This window comes from Trichosurus vulpecula, chromosome 1 (assembly GCF_011100635.1).
Source record: "Trichosurus vulpecula isolate mTriVul1 chromosome 1, mTriVul1.pri, whole genome shotgun sequence".
NCBI classification, from domain to species: Eukaryota; Metazoa; Chordata; class Mammalia; order Diprotodontia; family Phalangeridae; genus Trichosurus; species Trichosurus vulpecula.
In genome coordinates, this window is record NC_050573.1 from 427,588,496 (window position 1) to 427,615,330 (window position 26,835).

Sequence of the window (26,835 nt, forward strand, 5' to 3'; positions counted from 1 at the left end):
AAAAGAAAAATGGGAATTGTCTTCATTTAAATCAAAACTGACAAATTTATTTAATTTAATGCATTTATAGCTTCGCATTAAGTGGGGATAAGAATTTTGCATGGAAAGGTTTAAGGCTACCTAACTTACAGAAACTGTTACTATGGCACAATTATGATGACAGGTTTCCTTCTCATCATCAAGACTGTTAAAGCATTTTCAGAACAGTAAAGAAATAATAAAATCTAGGCCATTGTACCTAATTTAACCTGAGTTAACTCAATGGATACATTCAGCTCTTCATAGCATGTTATACAGGGAATGAGATGAGACCAGGGAACGTCAGGCAAGAAATGTGGTTCATTAGGTGGCTAATCTACTAATGGACACTTCAAAACTTAAGCATGCCAATAAAGGACCTTGAATTCACAGCAGTATAACATAGCTACCATGGGGGAGTGGGAGGGTATAACTAAACTCAAGCATCCATACGCTAGTGCACAGAACTGAAGCTGACAGGGAGTAGAAGCTTGCCCATGTGAATGCTGCTAATGACAGTGAGGGATGACTGACTCTCCATCCAATATTCTTTCCAGAGCTATTCAAGTATACCCAAATCCAGTAACTATTTTTGTGGAGATCTCTGTACTCTTGAGTTAACAGTGATAATGTTTAGATTGCCTAACTGGTGAGTCTTGTTTGAAGCAAATTTTGAGTTTACAGAAACATTTACAAGAGTTCAGTATGATTCTAAAGGATGATACTCTTGACATATTTAAAATAAGGTTGAAAACTAGGCACATGGCTCTATCGTTTAAGTATGGATCTACTACCCATATGAACATTAAGATTCTGAGAACAGGCTTATAAAAAGCCCTTATTTTCGTGCAATTTACAATTCAAAAAAAATGCTGTAAATTATGGATGTTGCCAACATTAGCTTTATTGGTTAGCTAATGTTTCTTGGCTAATATAAGTTAGCTAATTTATATTAGCCAAGAGACACTAACTGCTTCATAAAGCAAATTTAATCTGGACACCATAGATGTTGACTATTCAAGACAATTGGAAGTAAGGGGACCAACTTCCATATGCTGCATGTAAAGTAAGTAGAAAAAATCTGGGATTCCATAAAGTTAGATATATAAAAAGTCTTAAATTTTAGGTTTAGCTATTTTCTGTGCTGTCATATAAATAATGATCCACTACAGCAGTTTTCCATTAAATTAATGGTCCTAGCTGCTGTAAATCTTCTAAAACTGCAAGGGACTTTTCTCACCTAGGACTTTCCTATACTAATGAAATCACAGGTTCAGTCCTAACCCTCTGAACTTAAATACTTAAGAGAATTCCTTTTTAACCAAAGTAGTTGAGTCTTTCCTAGGTGTCTTCTAAGATATTTTTACATTACTTTTCCAGGAATATTTTTAAAAAGCCAAGTAAAAATCTGTAGTTTTATTTTCTTCATGTTATTTACATGTATATAAAACATATAAACATATCACTGGAGGGTATAATTTTTGTGCAGTGACTGAGACTTCCTGGTTAGTCACCAAATTTAATAGCTGGGAAGGATCTTACAAATCATCTAATCTTAATTCCCTCATCTAACCAGTGAGGCAATTTGAGGTCCAGAGGTGACATGTCTTGCCTGAAGTCACATAGCTACTATGTTATCAGGGATATAAACTGAGAATCAGTCCCACAGGTTGCATATTTCTCAATATACGGCTTTATCCACTTCAATGGAAAAGGCAACTAAGCTCAAGGAACTAAGAAGGATGCAAATGAATGAAAAAAAAGTTCATGACAGGAGAATAAGGGAGATGAGTATTTGATAAATGGGAGAAGACTGTAGGTAAAGAGAATAATAAAAAAGCTTATTTTTTATTTAAAAGACATACACCTTGTCTATCCCAATGCAAAAGAAAAGGCCCCTAAACATAGAATTACCACAATAAATAAGATGTTTCAGAAGATGGAACAGATAGAAGTGAAAAGGTTCATGTGTTAAGTTTGTGCGTGTATTGCGGCTATTAACTTTTGGAAAGAATTGTATTTGATCTGGAGGGTCAATGACTTGGCCACCCCATGCCCAAAGTTACACAAAGTTATAAAGTACAGAATAAACTTGCCCTTTAAAAATTTAAAAACCAAAAAGTTTTCATGATGAGAAGGTAAGTTTTAGTCATAAAACCTGCAGGGTGTTTGGTGGTTATCCTTGTTTAAAAAAAATAGAGGTCCGCCTTCTTCATTATGTCAGAAGTCCAAGAAAGTAAAATTACAGTTTCTTGTTAAGTATGGAATATCCTCTTTTTAATCTGCCTAAGAAAAATGGATGCCTTCCACATTGAATCCATGTAGCAATCTGGAAAAAAGGTGAACATGAAATTCAAGTAGGCAAACAATAACCAAAACTAAAGCCTAAACTACGTAAAATTTTGCGTGTGGGAGAACAAAGTCTAAGCTCCTCACATCCCACTTAGTTTAAATAATATTTGATTTTTTTAAATTATAGTACAATAAAAAAGTTACAATCTGTTGTAAGAGATTTGATACAGAAAAACATCTGAGATTGAGAGAACCCAGGTTCAAATGATTCCCTTTTGGCTTTTATTTGCTAGCTGCATGGCCATAGGCAAGTCACAGATTTTCAGTGCCCCAATCAATTAAGACTTCAAAAGTTGACAAGTGAATTCCTGAACTGCATGGAGGAAGGAATTCCCACACCAGGACTTAATTCCTAGATGAAATCATGACAGGATGAAAAACAAAGGGTCACGAAATAACTGCTCTCTACATAAAACTGTCTGACTGGAAAACCTATTAGATTGCCATTTATTTCTTATCACTGAATTTGGTCTACTCAGGTTTAGATTTTGTTTAAATGGGAGAGCTCTTTCATCTTGACCCATACAAACAATTTAAACGCATCAAAAGATACCACAGTATCACAAAGTCAGAGCTACAAGAAATATCAGAGGCTATTGCAACCTCTTTATTTTACAGATGAGGAAACAGGCCTGGAGAGGCTCAACGACCTTGTTGCCCAAGGTCACCCAGGCAGAACTAAGACTGAAATCCCAATCTAATTCCATTTCGAGTGCTCTACACTGCAACATGCTGTCTCCTAGGACAAGAACCCAATGTGATCTGGAAGGCCATTCCATGTAAAGGAAATTTTTGGTTCCTCAATGAAAGAGTAAAAAAGGTCTTATGTACAGATACAAAAGGAAAACTAGGAATTTCCCATGTTTTCACAAGGGCTTGTTGTTCAATCACGTCCATCTCTTTGTTACTCCATATGAGCTTTTCTTGGTAAAGATACTGGAATGGTTTTGCTACTTCCTTTTCCAGCTCATTTTACAGATGAGGAAAGTGAGACAAACAGGGTTAAGTGACTTGGCCAGGGTCACACAGCTAATAAGGGTCTGAGGTCACATTTGAACTCAGGTCTTCCTGACTCCAGGCCCAGTGCTCTATCAACTGTACCACCTAGCTGCCCCCTTCACAAGAGCTTAGGGGGAATTAAAAAAAAAGAAAGTTCCCTGAAGTCAATTAACAAACTATGCCTACTACGTGACAGGCATTGTCCTGAGTGCTGGGGATAAAAAGAGGTGAAAGATAGCCCTTGCCACTGAAGGGCTCCCAGTCTGACGGGGTAAAAAGCCTCCATTTTCATGCTAAACCTCAGGTAGCTAGGAAGAATAGGAAGTTCTTGGCAACTGTATAAAGAAGGATGGCACGATGGAAAGAACCACAACTGCAGTTTTAACTTTCATCTGCCACTTTCTAGACACAAGCAAGGCACTGCATCCCTGTAAGCCTACTTCATCTGCACCATAAGGATAATACCTGTAGTACTTAACTCATAGGACTGTTATGAGAATCCAGTTGGAACATCTAGTGCTTTGTAAACCTTGAAAGTGCTTATTAGGGTCATAGAATGTGGGTCTCTAGTTGACCATAGGGTTCAGTCTTTTTTTACTTCCTGTGTGGAGAATGAAATGAGTACTCTTTGCTAAAAGATGGAATTACCTTATTAGGTAGTTTCTAGAATTAACATAATTCCACAGTATCACTCCAAGCAACAAACAATGTACCATCTGACTACTATAACTCTATCAAGCCATCTGTATTTACCAACAAAGCTAAGTCAAGTAGAGAATTAAGACAATTACTGGCTTGCTTAAGGGCAAAATTCTCCCTGAACACATTAGGCCAGTCATAAAAACTCTACAGCTGATTTGGGCAAAAGTTATGTTGGTCAGAATTATCCAAATAATTAGCTCACCTGTGCCTCACTCTAGTTGTTGTGAGCTGGCCTCAGGTGACTAAGTGAGCAGCCACAGTGATCAGCTGTTATCTAGACACTACAGTGACTGCCATAGTTTCATGCTCGGTTTCCTGAGCAGTGGTTAGTACCAGGATGGAAACAAAAGACACAAGGATCTACTCCCTGGGATCAGATTCCTATACCTCAGCTAAGGAAATGTAAATAAACAGCTGCTACTTAAGCACTCCTCCAACTGATAAGTTTATTAAGCAGACAGACTCATAAAGGAACGCTGAAAAGACAATGAATGAAAGTCAGTTAAAATTCCCCCTTAACCCAGAGGTTATCTACTGGCTCTTGACTGTTCCTCGTTACTGGTTCTTGAATAAAATTTTATGTGCTGGGGTTAGCTAGCCTCTATCTACTACACCAAATACTATTTCATGCAATGCAAATCCTATGCAACAGGTTTTCCAGGTAGCCCCCTGTGTTGCTCTTCTCCAATGGCCTTTAAATACAGCATCTGAAGGTGTCAAGACTACAGAAATGTAAATGTGTCTAAGTCATTTAGAAAAATTAAAATGTAATTACCTAATGAAGTCATCTATGTCCATGGAACGGGCCCGTTTGTCACTAAAACCTGTATCCATTAGGATTTTCTGTATTTTATCTGCAATGCTGAAATCTTCTGGTATTGCCTATCAACACAGGATGCAGAATAAATGAACACAATGTCTTGCAATGCAGCCACTTTGACTCTTTTTTGGGGGTTCACTCAAGTCACAAAATAACTTTTAGCTTATCTGTGATAATATGGAAGCGAGCTTAATTGTACAGATAAAATGCATCTTTGAATACAGATTGTATTAGAGGGCTGGTGAGATCTCTCCCAAGTCAAATTCTCTGATTTTATGGTTCTAATTGGGTGACTTTTCCCCCATACTAAGAGACCCAATTACATTTTTTGAATAAGATCATTTTTATTGCCCTAATATTCTTATATTTAAAATGGAGATAACTTATAAATCCTAGATAAACAATACTGCTGCACTTCTAAGATAGAATTTTTTTATCAAAGAATAAATCCTAAAGGCATTTTTTAAAAAATACAAGCTTGTTTAACATGCTGTGCCTGTACAAGCAAATTACACTTACGAGCAAAGTTCTAGCCTTAAACTTCTGAACATGGAGTTGGGTTTTGCAACTGCTTACAGGTATACTGTAATCAGCAGATGAAAACGACAAGGAAAATCCAACAGTGATGGCTCACAACTAAACCTAGGTTATTCTGTAGTTACAATTGCATCAATCTACCAAAACCAGAATTAAAATGTTTACAGCAGGTGACGATAAGCACTGTGCTTTGTTGCAAGAGATACAGAATTTGCCTGAAGACAGAGGGTGTATCATAGAAGAGGATGACTGCATGACCGCTAAAGAACATTTTCTACTTACAATATTATGGACTGAACAGTGAATTCGGTAATTTTTTTCCAAAAGCTGCTGCACAGAACTCGACCTATGGCGATGCAAAATGGTATTAAGACAATTGCCAAGTTTTGAGTTTCAACAGATTCCTTTCTACATATTTATGTTTAGTGAAAGGAGGATGTTATGCTTTTAATAGAATTTTTAAAGTGTTTCATATTTAAATGAAACAGTCACCAGTCATATTTTAGATTGCCATAATTACAGCCTTCACACATATATTAATAATGACCATCATTTTTATGGCACTTTATGTTTTACAAAGCGTTCACAAATTGCTCAAAGGAATGAGAGTTGGAACGTATCTTGGAGATCATTTAATCCAACACCCTAATTTCACAGAGATTCAGTGAAAAGCAGTAACTTGCCCAAGGTCACTAAGTGGCAGAGTGAGAATTTGTACCCAGGTCTTTTAAGACCAAATCCTGTATTCTTTCTCCTGCCCCACACTGACCCCCTCCACATCTATTATTTGATTTGTTCCTCACAACATCCTAGTGACAGAGCTAGTGAAATAATCCCTGTTTTATAGGTGATGAAACTGAGCCTCAAAGAAACTGTGATGGTCACTTGCTAGCTGTGATTCAAGACCAAGCCTCCTAATCCCAAATCCACTAATCTTTGCATTACGTGGCAGCTGCCTCCATGATAACAAAGAGACTAAAGGAAACAAGGCTTGAAAGTACCCCTGTGTTGTGGGTATGGACCGATGACAGGTGAATTCAGCAGAACCAGGAAAACAATTTATATAACTCTGAAAGACTTAAGAATTCTGATTGATGCAATGGATGACTGACCCTACAGAGAACCAGTGGAAAAACATGCTACCTACCTCCTGACACGAAGGGATGGACTTACAATGTAGAAATACACATTCATAATACATATGTAGATGTATAGATTATAATATGTAATAATTATACATATTATTTATTTGGGGGGAACAGCCAATGTGGGAATTTGTTTTGTTTCACCATATTTGTTAAAAGGATTTTCTTCCTTTTTTTTTCCTCCCAATGGAAGAGGTGGGAAGAGAAAAATAGTTATGTTCCTTAAGAAAAATTTTATTTAAAAAAAGGAAAATAATAAATGAAACTAAGCTTTTAAAAGTCCTCCTATTTTGGATAAAGGCCACCCCAGTAACCTCCTCAAACTTACTACTTCAATTCAAGTTAAAACCCGAGGCCTGCTACAGAAAACATGGTGGTGTTATGTTAACCATGGTATGATGGGTGGCTGTGGCAGAGGCAGAGAGTTCCAAGAAGCAGTGGTAGAGCTAGGCCAAGAACCAAGTCTTCTGACTCCCTTTTCATTAATCCCCTGCCCAAACTGCTCATCCCACTCATCCCCCACAATTACATAGCGATTTAAAAAAGCTTAATAGTCTCTGGCCTGTATACGGTAAAGCAGCTGTCTATACCCCACAATTAGAAACACAAAGAGGACACTTACTTAAACGCGGCAGACAGAGTCTTGTTTTTCCTCACAAACGTTATCCTCACTAGACCATCCCATTCCTGAAACAGATTGACGATACTGTCCTTACACACCAAAATGTGTTCAGTTTGCTATACTCTCTCCATGAAAAAAAACTTATGCTCCCTCGCTAATAATGACTGAAGTACAAATGTATAATAACAAAAGGCTGAACCAAAATTGATCAGAAATAAATAATTTTCAAAAATAATGTGGTTCCAAATAAAAAGGTTTAACAATGCAGCCTGTACAAACCACCTGAATTTCCTAGTGAGCAATAGAGGCACACAGCTGCTAATGTTACCAGGCCTGGCCCCTGCTTACACTTTTCTTCTCCTGATTGATGGCCCTATGCTCTTGTGCAGCCCAGTGGCCTGGCTTTGTTTTCCACCTTACCTGGAAATTGATAGGTGGTGGTGGGTTCTTAGGTTCTATCCTTACCACACTTGACTCAACTTTTGGTGGAGGTCTGAAGTTATTCTTCCCAACCTGTTCATCACAAAATGAGTGTCAGGCTTCATTTTATTTATTTTTGTGATCTAATGACCAAAATCACTATACTCAGAAACTCAACCTGGGTTGAAGTTGCTCCCTGGGTTAAATTTCACTTACTTTCATCAGATGATCCACTCGTGCTAATAACTGGGTATTAATGGAAAGTCTGCAGTATAGCTTGTCTCCTGGTTTTGCAACCAAACGGAGAGCAAATTCTCTCTGGAACATAAGTATAGCACACCTGAGAAGAAAGTAAAATGGGAAGAAAATGCCCTCTTTTAATAAAGAATATATAACCATAAAAATAGCATTCAATAAAATGTTAATTTTTTTATATACAAGGCACTGTGCTAGGCACCAGAGAGTCAAAGACAAAAAAAAAAGAGTCAGCATAGAAATCAGGAAAGGCCTTATGGAGAAGCTGACACCTATGTTCTAAAGTGAGGAAGGATTCTTAGAGGCAAGAGGTAAGGGAGCCCATTCTAGACACAGGCTAAGGTCCAAAGGTAGAAGCCAACATGCCATTTGTGGGGCAAAGCCAAGATGGCGGAGTAGCAGGAATCGGATCACCCTAGCCCTCCTCCACAAAACTCCTCCCAATAGACCTAGAAAATGCACCAGACAAAATCCTGATGGGTAAATCCAAGGAAAGTTACACTGAGTAATCTGTCAAGCCTCAGTCAGCATAGGAAGACAGAGAGGTGTCAGATTCTAGGGCTCAGGTCAGGCCAGGAGTACACTGCCCCCATGAAGCATGCCAGCAGGCAGGTAAAGGCTGTGCACCAGGGCAAGAGGAAGTCCCAGACCCATCCTGAGGTACTACCAGATCCATACCAGGGCACCTCAATGAGAACAGGTGCCAACTGGCAGCTTTGTCATCCACTACCCAGTTCTAGGCCACAGATCCAGGGTACACTAAGGAGAACTCTGCGAGGAGTGGTGTTCCCAGGTAGGGAGGCACTGGGCCTTGCACTAAGGAAAAAGAATTCAGAAGAGGCAGCAGTATGACTCAAACCCCCAGGACAAAAGTGTGTGTGTGAGGGATCTCAGCTCCATTTAGCCCAGCCTGCAGAGGAATAAACAGGGCAAAAATTCTAGATAAAAGGGGAGCCTAAATTCTGAACTAATAAAGCTTGGGTTTATTATAATAAAGTTGGCTGATAGCGGATAGATCCAGTAGCATTCTATTCTTGCTCAGACCCAAACCCAGGTTAGGGACTAGCTGAGCTCAACTGGCAGAGGCAACAGCCAGACTCTGGCCTGCATCAGACCATTCTGGGGGCACTGAAAGCTTGCAGGTTCCCAGCCTGTTCCTCAAATCCTGCAATAACAAAATATAATATCCCAAGAAAGCAGCAACAGGACCAGCCCACACACATCCCTTGAGAAGTACACAGAGCCTCATGGTTAGGCCAAGCTAATATAATAAAAATGAAAATTTTACCTAAATTAATTCACTTATTCAGTGCCATGCCAATCAAACTACCAAAAAATTATCTTACAGAGCTGGATGAATGAATAACAAAATTCATCTGGAAAAACAAAAGGTCTAGAATATCAAGGGAATTAATGAAATGCTAGCGAAAGTTGCCTATCCATACCAGATATTAAACTGTACTATAGAGCAGCAGTCATCAAAACTACCTGGTAGGGGCTAAGAAACAGGGTGGTGGATCAGTGGAATAGGTTAGGTACACAGTAGTCAATGACTATAGCAATCTACTCTTTGATAAACCCAAAGAGTCCAGCTTCTGGGTTAAAAATATACTACTTCACAAAAACTGCTAGGAAAACTGGAAAATGGTATGGCAGAAACTGGGCATAGAACAATATCTTACACCATATACCAAAATAAAGTAAAAATGGGTTCACGATTTAGGTATAAAGACTGGTATAAGCAACTAGGAAGAGCAAGGAATAGTTTACCCGTCAGATTTATGGAGAAGGGAAGAATTTATGTCCAAACAAGAGATACAGGTCATTACAAAGTGTAAAATGGATAATTCTGATTATGTTAAATTGAAAAGTTCTTGTACAAAGTCAATGCAACAAAGATATTAGGAGGGAAGCAGAAAATTTGGAAAGAATTTTTACAACCAGGGTCTGTGATAAAGGCCTCATCTCTACAATATATAGGGAACTGAGTCAAATTTATAGGAATACAAGTCATTCCCCAATTGAGAAATGGTCAAAGGATATGAACAGGCAATTTTCAGAGGAAGAAATTAAAGATATCTATAGTCATATGAAAAAATGCTCTAAGTCACTACTGATTAGAGAAACGCGAATCAAAATAACTCTTGAGGTACCACATCTCTCCTGTCAGATTGGCTAAAATGACAAAACAGGAAAATCATAAATGCTGGAGAGGATGTGGGAAAATTGGAACATTGTTACATTGCTGGTGGAATTGTGAACTGATTCAGCCATTCTGGAGAGCAATTTGGAACTATGCCCAAAGGCCTATAAAAATGTGCATACCCTTTGACCAAGCAATACCACTTCTAGGGTTGTATCAAAAAGAGATCACACAAGTGGGAAAACGACCCATATGTACAAATATTTATAGCAGCTCTTTTTGTGGTGGCAAAGAATTGGAAATCAAGGTGATACCCATCAATTGGGGAATGGCAAAACAAGTTGTGGTGGAATAGTATTGTGCTGCAAGAAATGGGGAAGATACAGACTTCATAACAACCTGGAAAAACCTACAAGATACAATGTGGAGCGAGCAGAGCAGAGCCAGGAAAACATTATACATGATTACAGACACACGGTATCTGTAAAGACCAACTTTGATAGACTTGGCTCCTTTCATCAATACAGGGTTGAAAGACAGCTCCAAAAGTCTCATGATGGAAAAAGCTATGCACATCCAGAGAAAGAATTACGGAGTCTGAATACAGATTGAGGCAAACTATTTGCTCTCTTTTTCCTTCTTTTTTGGTTTTGTTTCTTCTTTCTCATGATTCATTCCTTGGTCATAATTCTTCTTTACAACTTGAGTATTGTGTAAATAAGTTTAATGCCAAGGTATATGTAGAATCTATATTGGATTACATGCCGTCTTGGGGGGAAAGGAGGAGAAAATTTGGAACTCAAAATTATGTGGAACTGAGTGCTATAAATTAAAAATAAAAAAAAATTTTTTGAAAAAAGCAAAAAGAAGTGCACAGGGCCTGACCCTAACATCAAGACCAGTCAGAAAATAGGCTAGAAGAAGAAGGAAACAAAAGAAAAATCCCACCAATAAGGAGCTACTACAGTGGCAAGGAAGCTCAAGATACACACCCAGAAGAAGAGAATGACTCCAAATAATCTGCATGCAAAGCCTCAGAGAAAAACATACTTTAGGCACAAACCCAATTAGAATTCCTGAAGATATGAAGCAAGAGAGTTGTTGTGTTTTTAAGGAGAGTTAAAAATATTTTTTTTTTATAAATGAGCATGTTTGAGAGAAAAAAATGAAAAAAATTATAAAATTGGAAAGGGAATTAACAAGGGGCAAACTTCCTGAAAACTGGAATGGACCAAATGGAAGCCAATGATTTCATGAGATAACAAGAAATTTTTTAAGCTAAAAGACCGAAAAAATGGAAGAAAATGTAAGTTATCTTATGGCAAAAAACAATTAACCTAGAAAAAAGACGGAGGAGAAAAAAAATTAAGAATCATTAGACTATCTGAAAAACATGACCAAAAAAGAGTCTAAACATAATATTTCAAGAAATCTTAAAAGAAAACTGCCCAGATCTCTTAGGACCAGAGGGCAAAATGGAAACAGAATCCATCAGGCACCTCCTGACAGAAACCCCAAAATGAAAACTCCCAATAACAGCATAAAATCCAAAGCTTCTAGTCAAAGAAAAAGTACTGAAAGCAGTCAGAAAAAAAAAGAATTCAAATACAGAGTAATCAGTCAGGATCACACATAATCTGCAGCCACCACTACAGATGAAAAGAAAACTTCAAATACAACATTCCAGAAGGCAAAAGGTATACACAGACTTACAGCCAATAATAATTTACCCTGAAAAACTGAGTATAATTCCATAGGAAGAAAAAATGGGTCTTTAATGAAATAGAAGACTTCCAAACATTCCTGATGAAAAGACCAGAGTTGTGTAGAAACTTCGAAGTTCAAACAAATATTATTTCCTCAGATCCTCACAACAACTTTGCAAGGTAGGTGCTTTTTTCTCCATTTTTCAGATGAGAAAAGTAAGGCAGACAGGTTAAGTGCCTCATAGCTATTGTGTCTGAGGCTGGATTTATTGCTAGGTCTTCCTAACTCCAGCCTTGGCGTTTTATCCACTGTACCACCTAGCTGCCTGTAGTAAGAATGGAAAGGTAAGATAAGAAGAGACCAGATCATAAAGAGTTTTAAAAGCCAAACAGAATATATTTGATCCTGGAGATAATTCTTGAGTTCTGTTTAGGACAGAGTTTTTGAGATGCCTACAGGACATCCCATTCCAGATGTCTAAAATGCATCTGGTGATACATACAGGATTGGAGTGCAGGAGAGAAACAAGGCTGGATCTACAAATCTGGGAATTATCTGCATAGAGATGATAATTCAACCCAAGGAAGCTAATGAGATTACCAAGCAAGGTAGTATAGAGCTAGAGTTCTTGACATTTCTTGTATCATAGAACCCTTTGGCAGTCTGGTAAAGCCATTAACATCTTCTCAAAATAATTGTTTTAAATCATAAAATAAAAAAAAATAGGGTTGCAAAGGAAACCAATTATATTGAAATGCAGTTATCAAAATATATTTTGCAAAAGTTCATGGATGCCAAGCTAAGAACCCCTGGAATAAAGGGAGAAGAAAACAGAGTCAGGATGAGGCCTGGGAGGATACCCACAGGTGGAAGGTATGACAGGGATGAAGATCCAGCAAAGGTCATATTGAGAGAGAACCAGGAGAGAGCAATGTCATAAAAACCTAAAGAGGAGAGAGTATCCTGGAAGAAGTGATCGATCTCCCAAATGCTGCAGAGAGGGCTAGAAGGATGAGGATTAAGAAAAGGCCACTGGATTTGGACTGTCAAGAGTTGGTGTCAAGAGTTTGAGCTGAATTAAGAGGGCAGGAACTAGATTGTTAAGGGCTAAGAAGAGAGGGGGAGGAGGAGAAGTGGAGCCACTTGGGGTTAGAGAGCTTTCTGGAGGAGTCCATGTAATAAGGGAGATACATGTGATGATAATTATAACTAGAAGGGATGGGCCAATAAGTGAGGATTTTTTAATGATGGGGGAGACATAGCTCTGTTTGTAGGCAGCAGAGGAGCCAGTAGATGGGAAGATTGAAGACAAAGATGAAATTCCAAATATGTAGTCAATTAACACAAAGACCAAAAGCCACTCACCCGAAGTGGTCAAAGGATACCAGCAGGCCTCAAAAGAACTCCAAACTATTAACTATACAAACGAATATTCCAAATCACTAATAAAAAGAAAAGTGCAAATCAAAAGAATTCTGAGGTTTCACCTCACACTCAGCAAATTAGCAAATATGACAAAAAAAATAGTAGTCAATGCTGGAGGAGTTGTAGAAAGACAGACACATTAACACACTACTAAGTAAATGGTCTAACCACGTTTGAAAACAATTGGAGTTATGCTAACAAAATGACTAAAATGTCCACGCCCTTTTACCAAGAGATCCCACTAAGCTTAAACCCTAATGAATCCCATGATAAAAAAGAACCATATATACCAAATTATTTATAACAGCATTTTTTGAAGTAGCAAAAAAAAAAAGAAAAAAAAGCTAGAAATAAAGCAGATGCCCAGTAAAAGCAGAATGACAAAACAAATTATATAAATGAATAGAATGGAATATTACTACGCTGTAAGAAAGTAATATTCTTTCTAGAACAACTGGAATCTGGAATATGAGTTCAAATTCTGCCAAGTTACTTAACTGCTGTTTGCCTCAGTTTCCATAACTATAAAATGGGGGTCATAATAGCACCCACTTCACAGGGCTGCTGTGAGGCTCAAGTAAGTATTTGTAAAAAGCACTTTGCACAGTGCCTGTCACATAGTAGGTACTATATAAATGCTTATTTCCTCCCCTTCCACCCAATGTAAACAAACATAATACCAGCACCACCACCAATATCACAAAGGAAACAGAATGTTGTGACATCATAATGACCAGGCCTGACCCCGAAAACACTAAGTGAGAAAGCAGCTCACTCTCTTCTCTGAAGATGTTGGCAACTGTGGGTTCAGAACACTACAAATGTCAGATTTTTTTTTGATGTTTTGCTAATTTTTGAGTTTTGCTAATTTTTTTCTCTTTTTTATTCTCTGTTCTAAGAAATGATGCTCTGTGAGGAGGAAAGGCAAGAGATACACCGGGAAATGTAAGTGATGTAAAAATAAAAAACACTCAAAAGATTATTTTTTAAAAAAGAAAAAAAAAGCCCAGGCAATGTTCGATTTTGCTAAATGTCTAACAGGGCCCAAATGGGATGATGAGAGGCATTCTGAAGTGAATTTAAAAGTAAGAATAACCTGCCTCCCCTCTAAGGTGGGAAAGGAAGCAAAAATACCTAGAATAATTCCCATTAAAAGCAAAACTATTGTCTGTTATTTTTGGTTATAGGAATGAGTGACTGCTTACACGTTTCTGTTTAAATATATATGATCAACCTTAACTAAGAAAACAGAAACAGCTTCTAAGTAAAATTAAGACTCAGTTCTAAACGGAGTGAGGGCCTCTAAAATATCTGGTATCTGAGTCCAACTGAAAAACTCCATAGTAGCACAGGTTTAGAGCAGAAAGGGTCCAAAGAAACCTTCAAGCCCAGCCCTCTCATTTTACAGTGGAAACTGAGGTTTCAGCTAATGGCAGAAAGACTGAAACCCAAGTCTTCCTCAATCCCGGTTTGGTACACTATCCATGGTGCCTCTCTGTTATATTATCCAATCAAGAAGAAAACGGTAAGAAAAAGACTCTCACTAGTGAATTTTGTTGTAAGAGGGGAAGTTAAGACTATAGAAAAACATACACATGCCTCAAAAATCAGGCATGCTTTTTTAAAATATAAATTTGGATAATATAATGGGAACAAAATTTGGTTTACATATTGAATTTTGTAGTGAAATTTCTCCAGCTCAGGAGGAGTGGGTGTTCAGAAAAGGAAAGGCTTCGTGGAAGAGACGGAATCTGAATTTGGCTAAAATGTAGGGTACGTATGAGGAACCAATGTTAAAGAAGAATGAAAAGGTAAGTTTTGCATCACACTGTGAAGGCCAATCATGTGAGAAGTACAATGTAAGATTACTAGAGATATAAACACACACAAAAAAGCAAACAACTCCTCCTGTTGAGGAGCTTACGTATCATCAAGAGCCAATGAAGAAGCCTGGAAGAATTTTGAACGGAAGGATAGTTTTCTCCAAGCTGTAATCGGTAATCCAGGTAATCAGTCTGGCCACCCTACTTAAGCTAGATTACAGGGAAGAATTGGGGAAAATCAGTTTGGAGATTACTATAATAGGCGTGAGGAAATGGGGTCCTGAGCTAAGGGGGTAGGAGTCGAATGAAAGGATGGGTAATGGAAGGACATTTTATCTACTTTCTCTCTCTGACTTCAATATCATTTACTTGACATTTTAGGGAGGGCCACATTGAAAATAAACCAAATAGAAGCAACCAGTTTTCTGAAATACTCTAGAAACTCTGTTTTCCGACATACCTAAAAAAAGGTCTATGCAGCAACAGCTTGAAGACAAATGGGGAAGAGATCTGCAAAAGAGAGTAATGATGTGATTCTAGGAAATATTCACAAAACGATACTTAATTATAATTTGTCTGCAAGCACAATGAGCATACCTGATAAGGCAAATTTGCCACACATGCATCAAAGAATGGCAAGTCGGTTTTCAACACATCACCAACCATTACTTGAAGTTTGCTTGCCTGGGGCCTGCCAATTGGAGAAAAAAAGTTTTTAATTACACAAGCATGACTTTGGAAGACAAAACTACTAATTCTATTATTTATACTCACGTTCCCTGAACTCTTTTGTGAAGTTCAGCTACTAGCCTTGGGTCAAGTTCACAGGCAACAACCTGGAGTAAACAGAGAAGTGATGAGAAAATATATTTAGTTAAACACGGATTGGTCATTGGCATTCATCATTTCAACAGCAAAAATCCCAAACGTGCTTTCTAAAACACTTTTCAATTCATATACATTGTACTCTACTCTCCACCCCCCTCCCCCACCCAACGTACCTTAAAAGTATCCTTAAAAACAAAGGTTTTACACAGGCAGTCTTCAGAACAAGAAATCAAAACTACGAAAAAATGATCTAAATCACTAATGATTAGAGAAATGAAAATTAAAACAAGCCTAAGTTAATAGCTCACATCCATCAGACTGGCTAACATGTCAGAAAAGGAAAATTATAAATGCTGGAGGTTATGTGGAAAAATAGGGACTCCAATGAACACCAATCATTTTGATGAATAATTTGGAACTATGCCCAAAGTGCTATACAACTATGCATACCCTGAGACCCAGAAATACCATTACTAGGTCTATATGGCAAACAGATCAAAAAGAAGGGAAAAGGACCTATATGCACAAAAATATTAATTTATCTATCTCTTTATGTGGTGGCAAAGAACTTGAAATTGAGGGGATATCCATCAACTGGGGAATGACTGAACAAGTTGTGGTATATGATTTTGATAGAAGAATATTGTGTAGTAAGAAATGATAAGGCAGATCGTTTTAGAAAAACCTGGGAAGACTTATATGAACTGATGCAAAGTGAAATGAGCAGAACCAGGCAAACGTACACAACAGCAGAAATATCGTAACGATGATCAACTGTGAAAGACTTAGCTACTCTGAGCAATACAATGATTCACAGTCTCCTGATGGAAAATGCCATCCACATTCAGAGAGAGAACTGAGGAAATCTGAATTACAAAATGGAGTATATTTTTTCTACTTTACTTTTCTTGCTTTTTTCTGCAATATGCTTAATATGGAAATGTTTTTATATAACTTAACATGTATAATGGGTATCATACTGCTTGCCTTCTCAGGGGTTGGGGGAGGTGTTGCAAGGAGGGAGAGAATTTGGAACTCAAAATTTTAAAAAGGAATTTTAAAAAATGAAACAAAAAAGTTACAAAAATCAAGATGCAGTTTATTTTCTTATGAAATTCCACCAAAAGTATCACAAAAACACTACACTGTTTAATCTGGCTCAAAACAATGTGACTAAGCATTAGTCCTCACTGACATTCACCATTACAACATTTCTGTCCTGCTAATATTCTTGACAGAGACAATACTAATAACTAATATTTATATAGCACCATAAGGTTTACAAAGCAATTTACACCAACAATACACAAGTATATTATACTTGCCTATTTTTAGAACCAAGACCTTGGGACATTTTCAATGAAGAGATAGTTAACAAAGAAGCACCATAGGATAAAATATTACAAGTCAATACATATCAGATAAGGCTGAAACTGTGACTTCAAACTGCAACCTCAACTGGGGATCTATTTACTATTCAGTAAAATATTTTCCACATGAAACTTAGTGGTCTAATCATGAACTCAACTAGCAATAGTTTTTACTGAATAAGGATATTTTCCCTAACTTGGTAGCATTAGGAAAAGACTTCAAGATTATATCTAAGGTTAATTCAATGTCATTGTAATTCACAATATTAAATTTTCTGGACTTTTTTAAAGCTGAAAAATATGATTCAGTTTGTTGAAAGTCTTTTTAATACCAAAATGTTTAAATTTAAAAGTAAAATGTTTAAAATAACTGTTTAAAATTTAAATGTTTAAATTCCAAAACACAGACCTTTTTAGCTTTTTCTAGTAGTTTCACAGTCATATTTCCAGTTCCAGGACCAACTTCTAGGACCACATCTGTTGGTCTTAAGGCAGCCTAAAAACAAGCACAAAAATCTTAGGACTTTATCTCAGATAAAGATATAAATATTCTCATATGATACCATGCTTGTGTTAACCTGCACAAAGTTGAATTATCAAGTGACTTCATAACCCCACTCTAGTAGAGGGAATTTTAGCTTGCTTATTAAAGCTTAACATTGAATATACCCTGCCATCGCCACTTGGCTCAAATCATAAATTGATATAAAATCCACTTCCTATTTCAAAGACCTATGATTGTGATGATGTGAAACCACTCCTTCCACCAACACAGATCACAAGCCTTCTACAACTTAATAGACAATCTATGAGTTGTTTTGGCCAGAAATATTTATCAAAAGCAGCCAACTTGGTAATAAGACCCTCCAAACTTAGAAAGACTGGTCTTGGACAACAAGAACTGTCTGCGACCAGACCCAAACATGAAGCTTTTCCAGATTGGTAAGGAAGTACCAGTACATAGGTTTTTGAGAAGCCATGGTTAAATACTTTGCCATAGTGAGGCATCAGAGTAGGACTTTAGTGCCGGATGAAATCCACACCATTCCAAATAAAGATTATTACTTGATATACAGCCGGAAAGACCCTGAAGAGTCTTTGTGAGGCTGCCATACTCTGTATAACCTTATTAACGGTTGCCACTAGGATTTTGTTTACATTTGTTATTACCACATACTGGCCCAAATTAGAAGTGAAAGCAGTAGAAGATGCTGCTTCCAAAAAGCTAAATAATATGGGAAGTATTTAGAAGTATGTTTTTTCTTCTTGAGGAAAGATAACCAATTCCACTTGTTTGAGTGATCCCATTCCATCCTATCTCCTCCAACAGATTGCTCCTTCTTTCACTTTTCTTTTTATTTTGGGGGGGAGGGGGCAGGCAATTGGGGTTAAGTGACTTGCCCAAGGTCACACAGCTAGTAAGTGTGTCAAGTGTCCGAGGTCACATTTGAACTCAGGTCCTCCTGACTCCAGGGCTGGTGTTCTACTCACTGCGCCACCTAGCTGCCCCTCTTTCACTTATTTTCAACCTTTTCCTCTCCATTTGCTCAGTTCCTATTGCCTACAAACATGCCTCTCTTCCCCTATCTTGAAAAAAAGAAACCTCACTTAATCTTTCCATCCTAGCTAATTACTGTCCTATATCTCTTCTTCTCTTTGTACCTAAACTCCTTGAAAAGGCCATCTACAATAGGTGTCCCCCTTTTCTCTCCTCTCATTTTCTTCTAAACCCCTTAAAATCTGGCTTCAGATCGTATAACTTCTCTCTCTAAGGTTATAAATGATATCTTAGTTGCCAAATCCATTGGACTCTTCTCCATCCTCTTTCTCCTTGACCTCTGTGCAGCTTTTGACAGTGTTCTCTTCTCTTTTGGTTTTTAGGACACTATTCTCTCCTGGTTTTCTTGCCTTCTCTGTCTCCTTTCTGGATCTTTCTCCAGATCAGGTCATGCTCTCTATCTGCAGGTGTCCCACAGGGTTCTTTCCTGGCCTCTCTTCTCTTCCCCCTCATACTCCTTCACTTGGTGATGTCATCGGCTCCCACAGATTTAATTACCATCTCTATGCTGATGACTCTCAAATCTACCTTTCCTGGTCCAATCTCTCTGCTGACCTCCAATCTTGCATCTCCAAATGCCTATCAGAAATCTTCAACTGGATGTCTAGTTTTTAAACTCAGGATGTCCAAAACCAGAATTTATTATCTTTTCCTTTAAACCCTACCTCCCCTCCCCCTTTCCTTATTAATGTACAGGATAACACCATCCTCCCAGTCCCTTAGGTTCACAACCTAGGAGTCATCGCAGATTCTTCACTATCTCTTACCCCCCATCTAAGCTATGCCAAGGCCTTAGATTTCACCTTTGCAACATCTCAACCCCCTTCTCTCCTCTGACACTGCCACTGCTCTATGGCAGACGCTCATCATCTCACACCTCCATTACTGTAACAGCCTGCTGGTGAGTATCTACCTCAATCCTCTCCCCATTCCAATCCATCTTCCATTCAGCCATTAAAGTGATTTTCCTAAAACACAGGTCTGATCATGTCATCTCCCTACTCCATAAACTAGAGGGGCTTTCTATTGCCTCCAAGAACAAATACAAAATGCTATTTGGCATTCAAAGTCCTTCATAACCTAGCCACCTTCCATCCTTCCAGTCTTCTTACACCTTACTCCCTATCACATACTCTTCAAGCCAAAAACACTGACCTCCTTAATCCATGAATAAGATCCTCCATCTCTCAGCTCCAAGCATTTTCTCTGGCTGTCTCCCATGTCTGAAATGCTCCCCCTTTAAGGAGAACCAACATAAACAAGTGAAACAAAGTATCTGCTACACTGTCTATACAAATGACTCCTAAAACTATGTATTCACCATTAACCTCCTGAAATCTGGTTCCACACAGCCAACTGTCCACTGAACATTTTCATCTGGCCATCCCACAAGCATTTAAACTCAGTAAAAAGAGAGCTCAGTATCCTATACCTACCACCCTCCATACTTCCCTGTTTCTTTCTGTTAAGGGCAATACCACCATGCTAGTCACTGGGTTACAATCTTAGAATCATGCTTGCCTCATTCTTCTCCTTTGCTTTCACTCCTCCCCCCAACCCAATTGCCAAATCTTGTCCATTCTATTTCCACAACATCCCTTACATGATTCCCTATCCTCTATTCACATGGCCACTACTGAATTTGGGACTTTATCAACCATCATCTGGCCCACTGCAATAGCTTCCTAAGTGATCTCCCTTTTCTCTCCCCCCTCTACAATCTACCTTCCACGCAGTTGCTAAAAGAATCTTCCTAAAGCAAAAGTTTAACCATATCACTCTCCTCAAAAATCTTCAGCGACTCAATTTTCTCTAAGATAAACCACAACTCCTTATCCAGGTACTTAAAAAGTCCTCCAGGATCTGGTTCAACCTACCTTTCAAAAGTCTCACAAATTACTCACTCCCTCTCATGAACTCTATATTCCAACAAAATAGGTCTACTAACTGTTGCCCAAACTCAACATTCCATCTCCAGTTTCTGTGCAGTTACATAAATACTCCACACCTGGGTGTACTTCTCTGTTCTGCTACATCTCAAAATCATCATCTTCCTTCAAAAGTCAGCTCAGATACAAAAAAAAAAAAAAGCTTTTCCTATTTCTCCCCAGTTGTCCGTGCCATCCCCTTCTTCAAACAATCTTACATTTACTTATTGGTGCGTGTGCGGTCCCCATTAGAATGTCAGCTTCTTGATAGCAAGGATTATTCCATTTATTTTGCCTTCGTATCTCCAGTGCCTAACATACAGCAAGTGTCTTAACACGTTTGTTGAAATGAAGACAACATATGAAATATAATGCACTGTACCCAGCAACTTTTTAAAAAGACACATTCTAAAGAAAACAGTTTTGACTTTCTTTTCAGTCTTCAACAAAACCCAATTTATACAAACCTTATCAATGATGCTATTAACAATGAGAGGATTTTTCAAAATATGCTGTCCAAGTCCAGTATTAAACATGACACCTATAGGAAACCACAAACCAAATTCGTTATACAACATATCATGCTACTACATCATTTATAAAATAAAGGGGTTTCACCGATTGAGGAATAATTAAACAAAAATATGATCTTACACTTTGTGTAAAGTGTATATACTTTGTGTACTCTGTGATCTTTACAAGATGAAATCTAAACCACCCTAAATGTAGGAAAATAAGAATTATGACTTGAAAAAATGTCAGAAAGACCCTTAAAGAGTTTTTGTGAGGTTGCTACACTGTGTATAATCTTATTAATGGTTGCCTCTAGGATTTTGTTTACATTTGTTATTAACAAACACTGGCCCAAGTTAGAAGTTAAAGAGAGAGAACAAGCTATTTCCAAAAAGCTAAATGATAGGGGAAATATTTAGAAGTGTCCCTTCTTGAGGAAAGATGACCAATTCTACTTGTCTTTTGGAGAATGTCTGAAAAAAAGTGAATATAAAGGAATAATACTGCTCCATAAGGAACAAGTAATAGGAAAAATACTTAGAGGAATGGGAAGACATATAAAATGAGGAAAATTGAAATAAGCATAAACCAGAAAATTATACACATGACCACAATAACGTAAATGGAAAGAACTAAAAAACTAAATTGAGTACTGAATATTATAATAACTAAGCTTGACTCCCAATATGCAATTTCTGTCTTTATAGAGGAAAGGCAGTATGGGTTTGAAATATTGTATATACTGTCAGATACAGTTGTTTTATTTCTTGGTTTTGCTGAACTATTTTCTTTTTATCTTTTTTATTCTTTGTTGCAAGGGATGTCTCCCTGGGTAGAAGAGAGGAAGTAAGTTATATCCCTTCCCCTCCCCCTCCAAGACAGCCATCCCATATGTCACTTTTTTAAAAATTAAATAAAAATTAATAAAATTAAATGATCTACAAGGTTTCCCTTTCAGTTCTAACACCATAAGAGATTATGATTAGAAAGAAATATGAAATCATAAGATTTGGAATTGGAAGGAACCTTACCTCAGTCCAACCCTATCATTTTACAGATGAAGAAGCTGAAATCCAACAAGAAGGATGAAATGACAGATAATAAAGCAGCAAGCAAGGCCCAAATTCTCTATGTCCAATTCTAGTGCATATTTGTATCTACTATATGTCGTGTTGCCTCTCCTATATGGAGTCTCTGTTCTTACTTTGCACATAGAAAATCACAGATCTTGGCGCTGGAAAGGCCCTTAGAGGTTACTGAGTGCAACCCCTTCATTTTACAGATGTGTAAACTGAGGTCCAGCGAGGTTAAGTAATTTAGAGATAATAAATGGTAGAGGTGGGATCCAAACCCATGCCCTCAACCTCCAAATCCCTTGATTTTGGCACTCGGTCATAAGCAGATCACCTCTAACTCCCTTCTCTTTCACAGAAATATGAAACAGAAGAGGATGAGCTCTGAACCCATGTCCCCCAACTCCAAATCCATTGATTAGAGGCAGGTAGGTGGCGCAGTGAATCGAGCGCTGGGCCTGAAGTCAGGAAGACCTGAGTTCAAACCCAGACTCAGACTCTTACTAGCCACGTGACCCCTGGCAACTCACTTCACCTCTGCCTGCCTCATTTTCCTCATTAACAAAATGGGGATAATAACAGCACCTCCATCATCCCAGGGTGGTGCCGTAGGAATCAAACGAGATAACAGCGGCTGGAACATGGCAGACTCAATCTCATCGCTTATCCCCTCCTCTTCGCTCTCTACTACACGAGACTCCCTAACCTCCTACTATACAGACGTCCAGTAATCCCCAAACCCTCCATAAAACCGGCATCTTTTTAAAGACACCCACGGAGCTGTCAGCCCCCTTTATATGCACGCCCCCCAAGGACTAGGGCACTGCCGGGCACACAGCAAGGGTTTAAGAAAGGTTTGCAGACTAGCTGGTTGAAACTGATCCAGGACTCCCCGGGGAGGGGGAAGGGGGAGGGGCATTAGAAACGACGCACAAAATTCAGGAAGCTGAATGAGCTGGAGATTTAAATCAATCCCACCTGACAGCCGGGCAGCACCAGGGCCTGCTAGGCTGGGCAGGCTGTCCAGCCACGGCACTTCACGCCCTGCCAGGCCACCCCACGCCGCGCCGCTCACTCGCGGGGCAGCGAGCCCCAGAGCCGGGGAAAGTCCGGCAGGCTTCCCGGGCACGGGTCCCACCATGCGCAGCCCCGCTTCGCCATTCCTCCGGGGTACCCACGTTTAGCACAAACCCCGGCAGTTCCGCGCCGGGAATCCCGGGCCTGGGCAAGGACGAGAAGAGGGTCGGGCCCCGGTACCTCCGTCTGTCCCTTCTTTCCCCGGGCCTCTTTTGCTCTCCCTTTCTCGCTATGCCTTACCGCCAGCACTCGTTTGCTCCCGCCGCTCCCGGCGCCGGCTGCCGGTCACCGACTTTGCCTTCGGCATCTCGACTCCGGAATCGAGCTCCGAGTCCGGAGACCCAGCCGAGACACAGTTGCTCCTAGCCACGTGGGGGAGGGGGCCAGGGAAGAGCCGGAGGCTCCTCCTCCTGTCCCCACCCTCTCCCTTTTCTCCGCCCCCTTCCGTCCCTCCAAATCAAAGGGGGTACCGGGAATTGTAGTTTTTGCTCCAGAGATGGTCCAGAGAAAATCGGAGGGCAAGACCCTACAGTTCCCATGAGGCCTCGCGTTGCCAAATTCGGCCCCTTCGGATTGGACGATCCAGGGAAGAAGACGTGGTTGCCTAGACTGCGCTGACCCGCTGGGCGGGTTCTGTCGAGCTTCTAAAAGTGTTTGGAAACATCCTTAGAAGAGAGAGCGCTAGTGTTGTGGTTACACTCTGCCTTTCTCAGCGCTCTCTGTGCGTATCCGGCCGGAGCGCCCTTGTCGGGTTCATTTCCCTTGTCATTTTCTGGGGGCAGAGAACGGTGTTCAACTGACAGAAAGAAAGAGCTCTAGGCAGGGAGAGAAACCCAGCACTGCCAGAGACCATCATCCCCAACCTATCAAATGGTCTAGTAGAGAAATGCATTCTGTTCTTGTTGATATCACCATACATTGCAGATGCATAATATATGTACATTTTTGTGTCCCCTGATAAGATACAAGTTTCTTGGAGACAAGGACTTTGCGGGGCTTGGGTTGGTTTGTTTTTCATATTCTCAGAGCCATGTTGATTGATGGGAGGTTTTTCTCGCACATGTTATGTGTAAGAGCAAAGAGCGGAAAAGAGAATAATGGCAAATGACTGGAACCTAAGGGTGTGCATATCAGTTGCGGAATGCTCAACAAATTTTGGTAAATGAATGTGAAATGACGAAAGAGAAGTTTCCTGGAATCCTGGGGAGACTTGTATGAACTGATTCAGAGTGAAACCAACACAGAACCTGGAGAACAATTTATATGATAACAACCTTGTAAGGAAAAATAATGTTGAAAGACCTGAGAACTCTAATCAGTGAAATAACCATCCATAATTCTAGAGTACTGAGGATGACGCTCCTTGCTACCCACCTCCTCAAACAGAAGTAAGGAACTCAGAATGCAGAACGAGACATACATTTTTGGAAAACGCCAATGTGGGAATTTTATTTTTGTTTTAAAAATGTTTTCTATTTGGGGGTTGGGGAAGGGATGTGAAGGATGGGAGGAAGATCACCGGCCCTGGAGTCAAGAGGACCTGAGTTCAAAAGCGGTTCAGACACTTGACACTTACTAGCTGTGTAACCTTGGGCAAGTCACTTAACCCCAATTGCCCTGCCAAAAAAAAAAAACAAACAAACAAACCCAAAAACAAAAACAAAAAAAAGAAAGATGGGAGGAAAAGAGAGGCTAGCAGTAGAGTTTCTCCTGGCCCTCACCACTCCAAAAAAGAAAACACATGGAAGATCAGAAGGAATCACAATCAAGACAGCTTTGAGGATTACACGAATTTATAATATCTTTTTTTTAAAAGCAAGCTCTACATAATAGAGATTTTTCAGTTTCATGTAAAATCCTCTCGTGTTCTACAATGTATGTGGAAATGTTCGTTTTGTTTGATGTTTGTTAAAACTAGAATAAATTTTTTGTAATTAAAGAAAGGGGAGGAGGTTTAAGAGAGTTGATTGTTGTCCCATTTGGATCCCAAGCTCATTAAGAGCTTGTGAAAAAGATTTCTCTCCATTTCAACTGCTTCTTGGTGTGTTCTGGGATCTCTTATACATGGGCACACCAAACTGCATAAATATTCCCAAGACTTCAAAAAAAGAGGGTGGGGTTATTAGTTTTGCAGTAACAATCCCCTCCCCCAAATCACTGTGAATTGGAAAACTTGGAAACTTTGTAGAGATAAGGGCAAGGTGTTAGGCTGGAAAGAAAACTACTGGAGCACAAGGTACTGCTAGGTGGTGCAATGGTTAGAGCTCTGGGTCTCAGGAAGACCTGAGTTCAAATGCAGCAATTACTAACTCTGTGACTGCGCAAGTCACTTAACTTCTGCTTGTTTTGGTTTCCTCAACTATAAAATGTGAATAATAAGGGTTGTTGTGAGATCAAGTAATATTTGTAAAAAGCATTTAGCAAAGTGCCTGGCACATAACAGGTGCTATATAAATACATTTTCCCTCCTTCACCTCATGCTTTCCCCCCAACCATGGAGTCAGAAGACTCGGCATCTATGAAAAAAAAATGGAACTAGAGTAGGTGTTCATTGAGTAATATCTGAACAAACCGCGGTACAGGAATATAATATTTAGTTGCAAAATATTGTGACTATGAGGAATTCAGGGGGGAAAGTGAGAGCTTAACTGGTTCATATAGAGTGAAGAAAACAAAACCAAGAGAACAATACACATACACCCTGGGTATAATAAAATAAAACAATACAGAAAGGTCATAAACCTGATTAACTTTAATAACCAATCAGCCTAGGAGAACAGATAATAAAATAAGTCACCTTCTTTCTGGTAGAAAAGTAGAGGAATCAGAAGGTAGAATGTTGCCTTGAGCATTTTTGTTGGTTTTTTTTTTTAACTGGTTTTCTTTGTTACTGGAAGGGTTCAATGGAAGAAAGGTAATATACTGACTTAATCAAAAGAAAATAATTCTGAGATTTTGTTGAGGCAATACCACTTAATAGCTCTGTGAACTTGGGTAAAAACACAGTTCCTCTGAAACAGCTTCCTTATAAGTAAAATAGGTATGATAATGTCTGTACTACCTGTTTCACAGGCTTGTGAGGATTAAAGGTATTGGAACAAAAGTGTGATCCCTGTGTTTGGGAGTAGAATAGCAGCAAGCATTCTCTTCTGTCATGAATTAACAGTCTTACAAGAATTCTTTCATTTTTGTATTTATGTGGACTCACTCCCCAACTTTACTGTTAGTTTCTTCTTGGCAGGGTTAAACTATATATACACATTAGGCAGACAAAAATGTTGTTTGTGACATAAAGATTTGAAATTTATTACAATGTATTTTTTAAACCGTTTGAAGTTATTTATTACATTTTAAGATGTTTCTGTAGCTTAATCATTGTAAAAAAAAGTAACAATTTTATGATCTGTTTCTTCCCTTCTTTCTTAATTGTAGAATAATACATTCTTTTTTTATATATGCATTAGAGAGTTACCATAGTTCATTCTTATATTCTCTCTAGTGATTGAATCATAAATTAGAA

The 26,835-nt window shown here is 38.8% G+C and overlaps 1 protein-coding gene across 4 annotated transcripts; it reads right to left on the minus strand.

Annotated features, from left to right (window-relative positions):
• Positions 1-21: 21 nt before the first annotated feature.
• Positions 22-23,694, minus strand: DIMT1 (DIMT1 rRNA methyltransferase and ribosome maturation factor). Of its 4 annotated transcripts, XM_036761709.1 has the most exons (13): positions 23,556-23,592; positions 23,417-23,459; positions 21,120-21,193; positions 17,576-17,662; positions 15,743-15,804; positions 15,566-15,659; positions 15,429-15,478; positions 7,832-7,955; positions 7,616-7,708; positions 7,196-7,260; positions 5,711-5,774; positions 4,847-4,953; positions 1,761-2,347 (listed from the first exon to the last, which is right to left on the minus strand). In XM_036761709.1, the coding sequence occupies exons 3-13, from the start codon at positions 21,186-21,188 to the stop codon at positions 2,305-2,307; spliced, it is 858 nt and encodes a 285-aa protein (XP_036617604.1). In that variant the 5' UTR covers positions 21,189-21,193; positions 23,417-23,459; positions 23,556-23,592; the 3' UTR covers positions 1,761-2,304. The 4 variants fall into 4 exon arrangements, with proteins under 4 accessions (XP_036617596.1, XP_036617604.1, XP_036617588.1 ...); XM_036761701.1 differs by lacking the exon at positions 23,417-23,459 and having other exon boundaries at positions 22-2,347; positions 23,556-23,694; XM_036761693.1 differs by lacking the exons at positions 23,417-23,459; positions 23,556-23,592 and adding an exon at positions 23,217-23,400.
• Positions 23,695-26,835: the final 3,141 nt, after the last annotated feature.

Coding starts and splice junctions, on each gene's coding strand:
- DIMT1 (XM_036761693.1), bottom strand. CDS start 23,379: ATGGTGGGACCCGTGCCCGGGAAGCCTGCCGGACTTTCCCCGGCTCTG. Junction 21,194..23,216: donor TGGTGCTGCCCGGCTGTCAG/GTGGGATTGATT, acceptor GGTTTCCTATAG/GTGTCATGTTTAATACTGGA. Junction 4,954..5,710: donor ACTGTTCAGTCCATAATATT/GTAAGTAGAAAA, acceptor CTGTGTTGATAG/GCAATACCAGAAGATTTCAG.